The 15,692-nt window shown below is 34.6% G+C and overlaps 1 protein-coding gene across 2 annotated transcripts in view; it reads left to right on the forward strand.

Annotated features, from left to right (window-relative positions):
* The window catches only part of BBS9 (Bardet-Biedl syndrome 9), a 405,454-nt gene that overhangs the window by 163,704 nt on the left and 226,058 nt on the right, over nucleotides 1-15,692 (forward strand). For both annotated transcript variants that reach the window (XM_045564593.1, XM_045564594.1), the window contains exons 10-12: nucleotides 5,231-5,412; nucleotides 10,045-10,121; nucleotides 13,010-13,063. In XM_045564593.1, the coding sequence (XP_045420549.1) occupies nucleotides 5,231-5,412; nucleotides 10,045-10,121; nucleotides 13,010-13,063 (313 nt within the window). The remainder of the gene's footprint in view (nucleotides 1-5,230; nucleotides 5,413-10,044; nucleotides 10,122-13,009; nucleotides 13,064-15,692) is intronic.

The raw sequence follows: 15,692 nt of genomic DNA on the forward strand, positions 1-15,692 counted from the left end.
GACATCAAGTAGGCTGCTGGATGTATATGTCTGGACTTTAGAAGAGAGATCTGGCTGGAGATATAAATGTGGGAGCTGGCACAAAGAAGGTATTTACAGTCATGATACTGAATGAGTTTACCAAGACTGGAATCCTCTGCCTTCAGTGGATCTATTCTTTTTCATCTTTGAAGATCTACTTATAGGTCAAGATCCAGCTTCTGCGTCTTCTGTCCTGTGAAGCCTTGCTCTGCTCCCTCTGTAGGGCCACTGTACTCTCTTGCCGATGAGCTATATCTGCCACATTGGATTGCAATGGTTATTTTTTTTTTAAACTTTTTTTTCCCCAATTAAACTGAATTTTTTTATAGGGCCAGCACCATATCTTATTTGCCTTTGTAGCTTCTGTTATATAGCAGATGCTCAATAAAAATGTCTTAAATTAATGATAATAGACTAATTGAAAATATGTTTGAGTGCCCATGTCCAGTACTTGGGGACTGAAGAAGCGCTGCTTGCACTACGTCTGCCTGACTGTGCTTGAAGGGAAGTGCCTTTCAATCATGTGCTCCTTACTGAGCTAGAGTAAAAATTGGGTGCAATAAATAGTATTTAAGTTTTTAAGATTTCTTTGGTATCTATATATAGTAATAAAAAACAGACTTTGACAATTTAATAACTTAAAACATTTTCTGTTTTGCATAAAATGATGCTGAGACCATTAGAGTCAATATACATTTTTAAATTTTTTTTTTATTTGTACTGTCCTTTATTTAACCCTCAAAGATGAGTGGCTGAATGATAAATTTTATAGAAAGTGGTTTAATATTACCGGTTGCATTAACAATCACTTTTGGTACTATACATACTGAAGCTTCAAATAGTTTCCCTGGGAGAATATAAATGAAGTCTCTTTTTGGACAGTCTAGAAACAATGTTAAGCTGATTTAATTTGTTTTTAAAACTATTATTCATTTTATTATTATATTAGCAAATGAAAGAAGCTGTTCATTTTCTATTTATTGTGAGCTACACCTCTACTTTCATGTTGCACATTTTATAGATTGGCATTGTCAGAAATAGAACTAAATAAATGGTTTGAATTCCACAGACGTTTCATGTCTAAGTTGCTGATTCGAATTCAGTCTCTGGTGTGGAAACTAGAACTTTTTTTTTTAAGGTTTTCTCTCTAATCTTATTTTGTTACTGCAAGACAAAATAAAAATAACCCATAATTTCACTAGCTAGAGATAGTCACCATTCTAGTAGTATTTAGGTGTTTTTTCCAATGTGTTTTATACATGTATATTTTATAAACTTGGAATAAAATGCATATGCAGTATTACATTTTGCCATTATGCTTAATATTTTTACTGTTTTTTCTGATAGCAGATATTTTGTAAGACATGATTTTAATGGTTTCTAAGCATGCTATTATAGATACTCCATGATTTAAAAACTATTTTTCCCTTTTTCTTATCATTTGGGTTGTTCCTAAATTTTTTTAATAACAGTGAAAGTAGATGACTATATGAAAGGCAATGAACATTTTTAAGGCTTTTTATATATATTTCTAAAATGTTCATAAAAGGATTTTAACAAATTTACATTCCTATCAAAAGTGTAAGAGAATTTGTATCTCCATGAACCTTCTCTAACAGCAGTACTCATTATTAAATATAATTTTTTGCTAGATTGAGGTATTAATCAAATATAGTTTTAAAATATAATTTTAAAATATGTATTTTTTGATTTTGCATTTTCATCTGTTTATCGACAGTATTATTTTTATATATGCATTGTCTGTATATATTCTTTGATCTTTTTCTGTTGAGGTGTAATCTTATTTTCATTGATGTGTAAGAGTTCTTTACATATTAGGTTCTATGTATAAAATTGTTTTTGTTCTTACTATGTCTTATTCTTGTTCTTACTATGTTGTATTCTTAAGCCATTAACAAATGTAAAATTTTTAGGTGGTTTAATTTAGGGATCCTTTCCTTTATAGTGTTTTTCATTGCTTTCTTGCAGCAAAAGTTCTTCCCATCCCAAAGGAAGATAAATATTTTTGTAGTTTCATATTTTTAAATTTAATTTTTAAAATCCATCTGGAATTTTATTTTAATGTATTATTAAGGCAGGGTTCTGTTTACTGAGTGATGAAACACTTACAAATTTCTGAGCAAAACTCTATTGCTTAATTTCATGCCCCATTGCTGAAATCACAAAATATTTATGTGTCCTAGAAATATGACATCTTTTACCTTGGTTCTTCGTAAAGTACATTATTCTGGTGTCTTGGGTTAGCTAATGTACTTCAAAGGGCAGTAATAATTCAGAGGTCTTAATTTTGTCAATATTAACTCTACTTTTAAGATAGAAGTAGTAGGGTACACAATGGTAGATTTAATTGATGGCTTCTTTCAGCATAAAGTTCTATCATTCACAGAACCTTACCCATTAATCCACATGGACAATATTGTTAAATAAAATATTTATTCAGTAGAAATATTTTTTTAGAAATCTTGATTGATTGTGTTCTTTTTCTCTTTATACTTAACTTGGGCTTTATTTTAGTAATAATATAAATATTTTAAAATTTGTCCTTTGTATAAAGATTCCAAGTGATGATACTACTTATTTATTAAGTAGAACTGTAGGCCTGCATCAAAATCCCTGTCTGTAATAGGTGTTTTAGATAGAAACATCAGTGATTTATTCTAGAGTTTTTAGAGCTTATGTTACTGTGGAATAAAAAATGTAATTTTCTATGAATTCATCTACAGTCTAGATGTCTGTTATTTGATCTAAATTATAGACAATCATTTTGATGCCACTGTTCTTTAAAAAAAGCAAGTTGCTTAAGTTTTGTAATCACTTTAGCTATCAAGACATGCTGGTGACATTTGTTAAGTTCTTTTTGTGAGGGAAGACTTTGACTCCTACCTTTTCCATGGGGACACTTCAAATGCCAGTAAAAAGTGTTTTGTTTTGTTTTTTTTTTGAGAGTCTGAAGAAATATATGTATTCTGTATTATCCAAACTCTTCCTGTCTGAACTCAGAAACTTAATAGGTTCAGATAATTTTTTAGATAAATCTCTTGTATCTAAATTGTTGCCATTTGCTGTTTGATGAAATGAAACAAAACTAATTTAGTAATCAGCTATCCACCTCAAAGACCAAATACATTTGGATAGGGAGGGTTATTTGTATTGGATCATGCTAGCTTGCCTGTATTATGGACCACTCAAAGGTTGAGGATGAAATGGAAATGCCCATTTGAATTTAAAGAACTGATGATTCCCACATTCTCTGAGAAGCCAGCCAAAGATGTACCCCTTAGTGTCCTAGAGTTTCCTGAGAACTCATACGGTTGCTAGACTAGGTAGAACTGGGGAGCAGACTGTACTCACAACTCAGAAGGGAGGGAAGGTTTGCCCTCTTGAAATGGACTTGTCAGAGCTGGAAGTTGGGATTTCCTTGACCACTAGGTGGCTTCAGTTGTCTGCAAAGAAAGGTTCAAGCCCAGAAGTACCATGGGGTTGCCTTTTACACTTTGTTTTAGGAAAAATAGTTTCATTTTGGGAGTATTTATTTTCTGAGGTAGATGAAAGAACCAGTTAATAAAACTTAAAGACTTTTGAGGATTATATAGTTTTACTTTTTCATTTTAGAGGTAAAGAACATTTAGGAAGACTTCTCCAAGTTCTCTCAGCTCTACAGGAGCAAAGTCAGAGCTAGAACTTAAGTCCTCTGACTCCTAATCTATTTCTTTAGCTGTTGAATCAGTGTTATCAGCTTATTTTTTTATTTCTCTGAAGCCATACCTCAGGGTTATGTGGCACTGACTGTACCTGAGCCCTGGAGGAGGTGTGTATAGGAAAGTTGTTTAAGGCAGATGGTGAAGTGGGTACTGGTGGCCACCTTATGGGAAGGATTGAGCAATGGTAGTATCTATTCTTAACCAAGTTGAGCTTTTAGATTAATAAAATGACTACTTGCCATGGCCCAGAGTTAGGGAGTTTTAAAAATTCCTATTCATTCTGAATAAGCCTAAAGTGGTACACGCCTTATCTGCTAAATACTTTATCTCCTTTTCTCTTATTCAGATGAGTAGTAATATTTTTCTCATCTTGTTTTCTCTCATAATTTTTAAATTATTTTTGATTAATATCTAATCCCTAGAACAGGGTTGGAAATACATTTTTTAAGAAAAATCAAATGTTACTATAGAAAACATAACAAAAATCAAACAAGCGTATCCATTATGTATCAAGTCAGAGTGACTATGACAATGTTGAATTTTTTTCTTCTGGGAAAGTTAGGGAGGAAACAAAAACAGTATTCATCTCAGCTACTTTTTATAGCACATTCAGAAAAACTTACAAGTTTTGTTTTTTAAAATGACACGCTAAAATTATCCATAATTTATATATTATGGCTAATTTCTAGAGTAAAACAGATACAAGGGAACCTAATAGAGGAGGAACAGTGAAAGGATGGGGAGCCAAAGAAATAATCGGGACCAGAAGAGTGATAGAGAAAAAGCTACTAAGTGGAACAGTGGGCTACTTCTATCTAGGAATAGAGTGAAGAGAGAGAACGAACAAACCAGAGGGCTGCTTGAGTCAGGAGGGTGTGTGAGGGAAGCCATGATGGATGGACCTGGGGAAAGAGGGCAAATGTGAGTCCCAAGGGTAGAGAGAGGGAAAAGGATGAGAAAAGAGCATGGAGCACATTTTTCTTCAAGGCCTCTGATGGCCTCCCCAACCAACCTTCTTCGCCGTTCTGTCTCTTGGGTCCTCCTGTTCTCACTCCTGTGCCTCATCTGTAGTCTTTGTCAAGCCAGCAGCCCAGCTCCATCTCTCCATCCATTTTACTCCCATGAGTGTTGTTCGCATGCTTATTACGAATCCACCCACTGGTAGCTGGAGTGAGGATTAAAAACAGTAATTGAAAAGCTCTTAGAGAAGGATTTACCATGCAGTTAGGCCCCCCAAAATGGTAGCTATTATAATAACTAAGTTTTTCCCCCTCCTGTGATGAATCTTAATATTAGGAATACTTCCATAAATATAAATCATGTTTGAAACATGTAAATCAAGTCTTTGAAGTAAAACTTTGGAGGTAGAGATATTCTATAGTCATTTTCTTAATGGTATGTTGAAGCTGAATTGAGTAAAAGTGTAATTGTTCAAGACTAAATCTCCTGAAATTTTAAATTATGTCATTTTCTCTTCCTTATTGTAGTGATTTAAAGGGAGCAATAGTCACTCTGAGTGATGATGGTCACCTGCAGTGTTCATACCTGGGGACAGACCCTTCTTTGTTCCAAGCTCCAAAAGTTGAATCTAGAGAACTAAACTATGATGAACTTGATACAGAATTGAAAGAACTTCAGAAAATCATCAAAGAAGTTAACAAATCACAAGGTATCTCATTTGCAGCTTTTTGTTATTTAATTTTAGTATTCATTGTAAAATTTACATTATCTTGTATATGAATATTTTGTTTTATAAATTTTCTCCTCCAGGCTTAATGAAAATCATATTTGTAAAACATGTCATTCTTTAGCACACAAGGTCTTTGTGCTTACTTTGTATGTTATAGCTTATGAAAAGTAAGTTTTATTTAAGATAATGCTTCTGTTAATGTGTTTCAGGGGCAGTGCTATCTAGTTTTTTTTTTTTTAACCTTAAAAAAGGAAGAAGTACATCTTTGGGTAGTAGTTTTAAGCCTTGAAAAGAACATTAAAATTTAGAATAGTCATTTATTAACTTCAAATATTCTTGAAAAAATTTCAGTTGCTTCTTTTAAAAGAAACCAAAGCAGTACATGAGTTACCATTTTGTTACTAAAAATGTAGTCATTTGCAGTTTAGTGATATAATTTATGTTTGTAGTTAATTAGCCGTCCAAATGGTGTGTAGCTTGCGGTATGCTGATTTCTAGTGACTCAGAGGTTGATGATATTTTCAGTTCCTTGAGTTTTGAATAACTCAATATTATCTTACTTTGAGACTCACAAGGGTATAATTTTATTGTAAATTAAAAGGAGAAACAAAACACCAATCCTGCAGTTTGAGTTGGACATGTGAAAAGCATTACTTTGAGTTCCCTTTTCAGGGTCAGGTAAAAGTATTTTTTTAATGGGAAAAAATATGGAATATTTTCACATAAAAGAAATGTTAAAACAAGTAGGAATAATAAAAGAAACAGAGTATCAAAAGCCAACCAAAACAACAGAGCCCATCTTAATCCTGATCCAATCATTTTACTAGATTTATGTACTTTTGAGTCTATGTTACCAAGATTGTATTCCTCTGGTTCTGAGGAATTGAGATAATATATTTTAAAAATATGAATATTAAAATAAAGTTATTATGATTTGGCTTCACACATTCTTTTAGAAAGCTTTGAAAGTAAACCAGTGAAATTCAGGTCCTTTAATTACCTCCAATTACTTAAAAACCTATTTGTTGTTAGCACCCTCATGCCAAATAGAGAATGGTTAAAATTCAATGTATTACATTGCAATACAATTATTTTCAATTTCTTATACTAGTATTTTTGGGATTAATGGAATTATAAGTCTCATTTTGTCATTTGAAAATATAAGTGGGGAAGAGTGGCATATATATTAAACATGAAATTTGCAGACTCCATTAAATAATGTGGCTTTCTCTCCAAATTTTGTGTAAGATTTTTCCCTTTCCATAAGCAATGTGCTAATTGATATTTCAATTAACATTAATTGTGTATGAAATTTCTCAGAAAATCCCTTACAGCTAAAAGTTATTTCGTGGCGGCCACAGTGATGCCCTTGGGTGAGAAGTCTTAGGCTGTTTTATAAATTATTATTACCTCAATCCTTTGGTGTATCTTGAAATAACTGCTAATTAAGCTAGGGATGTACCCACAGATTTGGGTGCAAAGTTCATTATTTATATAACCTCAAATTTAAGTTAATGTTTGAAGTTCCTTTCCTCTTCTATGACATCATCTTTTGGTTTTATTCCTGAGAAAGAAACAAAGAGACACTTTTTAAAAAGAGAGGCTTTTAAAATATTTTAGTTCTAGATATAGATATGGAAAAAAAGGATCCTATACCCTTATAAAACCATTGCATGTTTGTTTATTAAAATACCTGTAATTATATAAAAGCACCAAATTATTTTATTATGGAAGATTATGAGAAGTTAAAACTCTGAACTTTTTGATGACATTATTCATTTAAATATCACGTATTTTAACTTGCAGAAAAAGTTCACGGACTTATGGGTTATGTTCAGTACTTAAAGCTTTTACAAATTTTTTTCAAAGGAGGAGTTGTAGCAAAATTTAAAGTCAATTTAAAGAGTACATTTTGTTGTACACATGGTGTATATTATCTACTGTAATAAAAGTGTTTTTGAAGCTGATTTTATATGTGTAAGTTATATGAGGAATGCTTGTTGTAAGCATGAAATCATAGTAATAATTTCTGTAGGGCTCATGGATTCTGAAGCTTTTCATACTCAACTCATTAATGTGAATCTTGGCTAGCACTTTTTTACCAGTAGTCAATAACATCTACTGGTAGGAACTTTCAAAGATGGGGTATCTTATGATTTAGACAGTTGATCATGTTCTCTAGCTGGGATGGGTATGAAGGACTGGGTGCAACACTGAGATAGGAGTCCACACAACTGTGTCTTCAGGAAGGGACAGAGAGTAGTAAGATGTGGGGATGAAATGAAAGTCTGCACCCGATTTGAAATGTGTCTCGGATAACTAAGTTGATGATACCACTAAGTACTAGAAATATTTGTATTGGGCGAGCTTTTTCATTGAGGGTTATGCCTGGCTGCATATAACAGAATATCCAAATAAGGTGGCTTAAACAAGGTACAGGTTTATTTCTTTCTCTTGTGAAAGAAGCCCAATGATGGGGAGTCCAGGGTTGGCTTGGCAGTTCCACAGTCATCAGGGACTTCCATTCCTTCTATTCCAGGGTCATCTATTAGTCCAGGATGGCTTTTGGAACTCCTGCCCTCACATCTGCAGCTGAGTCAGCCCCCATAAGGAGCTTTCCTGGAAGCCACACCCTGAGTAGCTTGTACTTACATCTAACTAGCCATTCCAAGCTGCAAAACAGGCTGGGAAATTAAGTGTTTTAGCTGAGTGCTCTGTTGCTTAGAATAAAATTGGGCTTTAAGTAAAGAAGAATTGAAGAAGGTTATTGGATGGGTAATGAACAGTCTTTTGTACTCTCACAGAGTTATGGAAATGCCCATTTCAAATCTTGCAGTATGGTGGGAATGCCTGATGGCAATTATAGGCAATTCTTATTATTGTGAGACAGCTGATTCATGTGACATCATCCAAGTGCTTTGTATATTGTCAGTCAGCCAGCCTCAGTGTGTGGAGGATGTTTCCCCTCAGGGTCACAGGATGATCTTAGCAGCTCCAGGCATTATGTACAGATATGATTTTCAGGGAAGAATAGGGCTATTTCTGCTGAGTCTCCCCTCTTATTAGGGAGGAACAGCTTTCCCAGAAGCGCATGCCAGCACACCCCACTCCTAACTTTCCTTACCTCCCATCTGCCAGGATTAAGTCCCATGTTCATGCCTAAAACAACAAATGGTTAGTGGAACAGAATCACCATGATGGGATTTGACCCTGGGGCCTGGGAGGGGTGATCTTGTCTAAGATGAAAGGGATACTTCAACAAAATTAGGGCTCTGCTGCAAAGAGGGAGGAGTAAAGAATAGATGTTCGTTCGGTGGGCAGCCAATAATCTATTTTTATGCACACACACGTCTCTTTTTATGTGTGTATGTGTGTACATAAATGTTTTTTATGTTTCTTACTTCACTTGTTCATAATATCTCCTTATGCAATGTAGACATGTTTAAAACTGAAAATAACATGAATGTGGTAAAAATAATTCAAACAGTACTAAAACAGTAAACAATAAAAAGTGAACCTCCCTTCAAGCCAAGATTCTGGTTCTAGTCCTTAAAGGCAATCCTTATCAAGAGTTCTTGTGTATTCTTCTAGTGTGTATTCATGTTTATATAATTATTTTATCCAAATATGTGCATATTAGACACATTGTACTTCATCTTGCTTTTTTTTTTTTTTTTTTTTTTTGAGACAGAGCCTCACTTTGTTGCCCAGGCTAGAGTGAGTGCCGTGGTGTCAGCCTAGCTCACAGCAACCTCAAACTCCTGGGCTTAAGCGATCCTACTGCCTCAGCCTCCCGAGTAGCTGGGACTACAGGCATGTGCCACCATGCCCGGCTAATTTTTTTTTTTTTTTGCTATATATATTTTTAGTTGGCCAGATAATTTCTCTCTATTTTTAGTAGACACGGGGTCTCACTCAGGCTGGTCTCGAACTCCTGACCTTGAACGATCCACCCGCCTCGGCCTCCCAGAGGGCTAGGATTACAGGCGTGAGCCACCGCGCCCGGCCTCATCTTGCTTTATTTAATGAATAGATATATCTTGCAGTTATTTTCATATCAGTATATAAAGATAGCATTCTTATTTGTGGCTTTGGGCCATTGCATAGTATAGATATACCATAATTTATTTAACTATTTCCCTATTAATGGATATATAGATATTTAAGTTGTTTTCATTTTTAAAAAAATTACTACTAACAGCGGAGAACCTCATTGGGCATGTGTATGGGTATTGGATAAATTTTGGGGAGTAGAATTTAAGTCACAAGATATGTACATTTTACATTTTGATAGTTATATCCAACTTAACCTTCAGAAGGGTTGTACTAATTTGGGCCTCCACTAGTAGTTAAGGAGAGAGCTTTGAAATTCCCAGTACTGGTTAGTCAATGGCTCACGTCTTAGCTAATATCTTTGGAGAAACAGACAATTTTTCTTTCCATTATTATAGAGGGAAAGAATTAACATTAAGCATTTAATGCTGTAATATATTTTTTCAACTGTGAATATATTTATGGGGTTGTTTTTTGATATATCATATAGATAAACCTTTAAAGAAACTATATAGTGGGTTTTACTTTATGATTAATTATTTTTTTTTTAAATCACAGGTGTTTGGCCCATGACTGAGAGAGAAGATGACTTGAAAGTTTCTGCTATGGTTTCTCCTAACTTTGATGCAGTGTCTGTAGGTGTATTTGCAGATTTTAAAGAGGTTTATAACAGTAATAGATTCTGATGAATTGGGATCAAAATATGTTGGCTTAGATTCCGTTCCTCCAAGTAGAAACTTCAGGGGAAATGACAAATTTTAGGCCTTGTTACTGTCTAGATAAAAATATTTCTAGCCTCTTAGTGCCAGCAAGTTGCTTCTTAAGCAGGGTTTCTGTTTAAAAAGGAAGTGGGGTTGAGGGGAGGGAGAGCAGTAGAAGGGGTTATTGCTCTTGTTCTGATCCTGTCATTTTTATTTTTTTTAACTTTCTCAGTACCATAGTGTTGAGATATTACTAGTCACTGAATAATACTGACTGCACCAGAGTTTTATTGAAGGTTCAATGAGATAATGTTTGTGAGTGGCCTACCTCAGAGTTTGGTGATTTACAGTATTTGTTATGATGGTAGTGGTGGTGGGGTAGTTTAAGATAGTTGGTCCAGGAATTATTTTTTCCCCTACTTCTGTATGGGTGACCCAAGGCAAGATACTATATTTTCTTGGTCTCAATGTTCTCATTTGCAAGATGGGAATAATAATAGAATCTACTTTGTTAAATTAATGTGATAATTGTTATCATCATCATCACCACCACCACCTACATTTCACTGGTTGTCTTGTTCACTGCTGTATACTTAGTACCTGCCAAATAGTACCTGCTCAATATATATTTGGTCTATGAATGAATGAATACAACTGAGAAACAGAAAGGATGAAAGGGGGACTGTTCTTGGTTGTATTACTCCACCTCATTGTTTAGTCTTCTGTAAACACTTGTTAGGGTATGATTGATTATGTCTCACTGCCTGCAGTTTGGGCAAAATCTATTAAGTTTATCTGTGATTCTACCAAAAGTTGATCAATTTTTGAAAGTTGTTGGATTCACTCATTTTGCCATATTTGGAATTTATATAATATAAAACTGCCTGGGAAATGTCTTTGATATTTAGATATCAGAGCATAATATAATAAGTAGTTGTCATGAGTTTTCAAAGATTAATCTTCATATAAAAAGCCAATCTAGATTGTGATAAAAATCATGTTAACATTGCTATAGTATAGTAAATTGGGTACACATAAAAATGTTGGACTATATATGAAAGAAACATTCACCCAGCAGTCACATAGTGGAGGTACTGTTTTAAACATTGGCCATTCAGCACACACCATTTTTCACTCTAACTGAATGGTGTAGTCTGAGTGGAACATTTCTGCTTAGTTAGCTGACAAATGTATACACATTTTCCTGCTGTGGAAATGACTCTTTGCTCCTTTGGGCAACTTATATAATTTTTTTCTACATTCTCTTAAACATAGGCTATTTGGAATGAGGAATTCCCTTTCTGTTCTTTAGGTACTTTTGGTCTTTGTAGGAAAAAGTCTTATGTGGTAGCACTATATTGTAATGTATATTTCTCTATTGGTAATCCTGAGTGTTATTTCCTCTAACTAGGTGTCTCTTTCCAGCTTTATTTTCCCTGTGTTACTATTTTTTTTTTTTTCCTTCTTAAGAGATTTCTTGAGAGTATCATATTCATCCCACTGGAAAACATTAGCCCAACAATTTATGTGGCTATGGTGCCATGATGTCTTCTTATAGCTATTTCTCTCTGGCTATAAAAAGACAACATTTTATGTTCCTAAATGATTGCTGTCCTTGAAGTATCTAGGTGTTTGAGCATAGATTGAAAAGAGCAGGAAACAGGAGGTGTTGATTTCTCTTCTAGATTTGTGGACAGCTAAATGTAAAACATTTCCTGGATTTTAGCTAGAGCAAAAAGCCTGGATTAATATTTTATTTTGAATCATTATTATGAAAGCACACATTGCAAAAAAAGTAATATAATTTAAATTAGAATGGAGTCTTTTATAGAGAAGATAAGCATTGCTAGCCTATCTTCCTGATTGAGAAGCTGGATCATAAGTTCAAATGTGGTTTCCTATGGAGGCATAAATAGAATATGAATCTCTCAACTCTTAGTTCTGCTCATGCCCATTGTATCATAGTGATCTCCATTGCTTAGAAGTAGCTTAGTTCTTCTTAGTTCAAAAAATTTCAAATAAATAAACACTATGGATCATATTCATTGGTTGGATAGAGACATTATAATTTTAATTGTTCCCCAGGAATTCATATGGGTATTATTTGAAAATATGTTACCTCTTTGTCTTATTCTAACATAGAGGGAGCATTTTTTCCTTTCAGTGTACCACTCTAAAGAATGAGTTATAAGTTATAAGGAAATGTTTAATTTATTATATTATACTATGCATTCTTTAAGAGGTAGGACCAGGTAACCCAAGCTGATGCTTAAAGAGTACCTACTGAATTAGTTTATGATATGTACTGGTACCAAAAATATATACTTCCACTTTTATTTTCTAGGTATAAGGCCACTTAATCTCTCTATCATTAGTTACATGTCTTAGATACTGTTGTTAATCAGAATAGAATATACTTTTGGCAAGTTGAAATTACAGGGAACTTTTTAGGGCTTTTGAATGGCATGTTTATCTGGGAAATACAAGGAAGCCTTCTATATAATATAAAGAACAAATTAATAGAATTAATACTTTCAACATTTAAGTGAGTTTGGAAATTGAGTGGCTTGATAAAGTGTGTGACCTTTCCTTTCCCTTTTGGGGGTTCCATTTTGGGGCTTTTGAATATTAGCTTTGAATTTCCTGATGAAGACATCCAAAAAGCCACATTGACTCTTTTAATCTGTCATTAGAATGATACATCCCTTATAGTTAGTTCCCTATTTGGGCAGTGGGAAGTATATATTGCATCCATTGTGTTCAGTCATTGCTGTGTAATATTAAAATCATTCTTTCCTGCCTTCTCACTTCTGTGTTTACAGCAAGCCACTGATGTTGAAGTGGGAACTGACCTTGTCCCTTCCATCACAGTGAAGGTATTGTACCAGGTTTTAGCTGGTAATGTGCAAACAATATTACATATTTCATGACATCTGTCATTATTACCTTGTAGGTAGCTTATAGAAATGTAAAATAAAGATTTGGCATTTAACAATTCACAATTGCAAAGGTGTGGAAACAACCCAAATGCCCATCAGTTCACGAATGGATTAGTAAATTGTGGTATATGTATACCATGGAGTATTACTCAGTTATAAGAAATAACGGTGATACGACATCTCTTTGGTTCTCCTGGAGAGAGTTGGAACCCATTATATTAAGTGAAGTATCCCAAGAATGGAAAAACAAGCATCACATGTACTCACCAGAAAATTGTTTTCCCTGATCATCACCTAAATGCACATTGGGGAATGATACCAATTGGATATCAGACTGAAGTGGGCGGTGGGGGGGAGGGGATGGGTGTATGCCTACATGATGAGTGCGTTGCGCACCGTCTGGGGAATGATCATGCTAGAAGGTGCTGACTCGGGGAGGTGGGAGTGGTGGGAGGGGATGGAGGTATGACTACATAGTGAGTGCCAGGCGCACTGTCTGGGGAATGGACACGCTTGAAGCTCTGACTCGGGGGGATGGGCGGGACATGGACAATATATATAACCTGAACTTTTGTACTCCCATAATAAGCTGAAATAAAAAAAAAAAGACTTGGCATTTATAGATTTTCCTCAGCTTTGAGTAGTGAATAGAAAACCTTCATTGTTACCTGTAATTATAAAACTGATAATTGCATTTATAGCAATATGTAAATAATACAAATGATATTATGACTTATTCCTACCATCATTTAAGTGCATAATAGTATGATCCAAGCTTTTTTTTAGAAATAAAATTAACATTTTAAATCTGCTAAAGGAATTGTGTCATCACCATTCATAATATGACCAATCAGTTGATTACTGCATCATACTTAGCACACTGTGAAATGACATTAGGGAAGCAGAGGAATGCTAATATCTTTCTTCTGTGTGTGATTAGATGTGTGTTTGAAAAGAATTCCCAGCCATCTACCTGCCATAACATTAGCTTTAAATGGCTGTATTTATAGCAAGAAAATATTAAATGAAGAAGCCACAAAGTAGAGTAGTGACAAATTGATAGTCTTGGAAAAATAGACTCTAAAGGATGTGGTTTTGGTTAAGAATTTTAGTCTTGTCGTTGTAGAATTTTAGAACTAGAACTCAAAAGTAGAACCCTCTTAAGGCATTTAGATTAAAATGTGGTAATCAGTCAGCACATTATTAAGCTGAAAATATTTATCATTGCCCAGACCTTGGAAGCCAGGGAAAGTTGTGGATTTTGGCGATTCACTTAGTCAAAACTTGGACGGGTCTTTATATTTTCTTAGATTATGGGTTGCTGTCCTTGGAGGAGCTTGACAGGGCACCAGGCTTTACCAATTGTGTTCGCTTACACTGGACCCAGCGGGTGGCCCAAGTGTGGAGATCTTTGGTCAAAGTTGAAGGGAGCCCAGTCTTATAACGGTTTCCTAAGCTAATTTTTTTGGATTCTTGCCACTGGAAACAAGGGTGGTCTTTCCCCAGTCTCCCTTCCCCCTGTCCAATCAAAGGCTCTATCTCATTAATACTTCTGAATCTGGAAAAGCATTAGTGGCAAGAAATCAAACACTTTAGGAAAAAAAATACCTACAGAGTTCCAGGAATGATCTATGCCCTTGTGTAGGGAAACCTCTTTTACATCCGTCTACTGATAATGTTCAGACACATACACATAATAATTCAGAAACACACTGTAAATTGCAGAAAGAGATCTTGTACCTCAACCAGATAACATTGCTCATGGCTAATTTCGCCCCCAACCAACCAGGATTTATTGCTATAAGTAAACACACCTTTCCCTCTCATGCAGTTAGGCTTTCTTGTATAATAGCCACCTTAAAATGATAGCATGACACTATTGGAAAATTCTCTATTATTCAAGGAATTTACTGTATTTGAGAATACTGAAGTCACAACTCTCTTTCTCATTGCCATTGTAAAAGCATGAGGAGGAATGTAACACATAGGGTTGCACAAAATTGACTGGACTCACACAGCAGACACAATGACTTCCTGATCCTGTCTGACAGTTTCTATACAAATTTCTACTATAAATCTCTCCTTATGGCCTTTTATAACAACAGCAGCCAAGATATATAACCATGCAAGTTTCCATCATAATAAATCCTGTTAATTGAGAAAATTTTTCCATCCGTTCCAAGTGAATGAAGATGTGGCTACCTTGAATATGTGTGCATTACGCGTGACCATCTACTCCAGGCAACTAGGCAGAGTGGTTGTTCATACCTGGCCTTTGGAGTCATATTTGTATATCTAGGATAAAAATTTGGTATTAAATTTCCTAAGGATTATATTTCATTTCATTAGAAGCAGAAAATAGCATGGAAAATTCTCATATTAATGTTTTATATTTTCTCCTTAATATTCTATAATTATTTTCCTCTTAAAATATCTGGTTTATGATCTAGCCAAGTCTTTAACTCTTTTTTTGGCTCAAACACAACTATTCTTTGTTACTGTAGTTATTTTCGTCACACATCTCCTTGATTCGCATTTTGAAAGTGCCTAGCTCATTGTTGAGCTT

The sequence above is a fragment of the Lemur catta genome, chromosome 11, assembly GCF_020740605.2.
Source record: "Lemur catta isolate mLemCat1 chromosome 11, mLemCat1.pri, whole genome shotgun sequence".
NCBI classification, from domain to species: Eukaryota; Metazoa; Chordata; class Mammalia; order Primates; family Lemuridae; genus Lemur; species Lemur catta.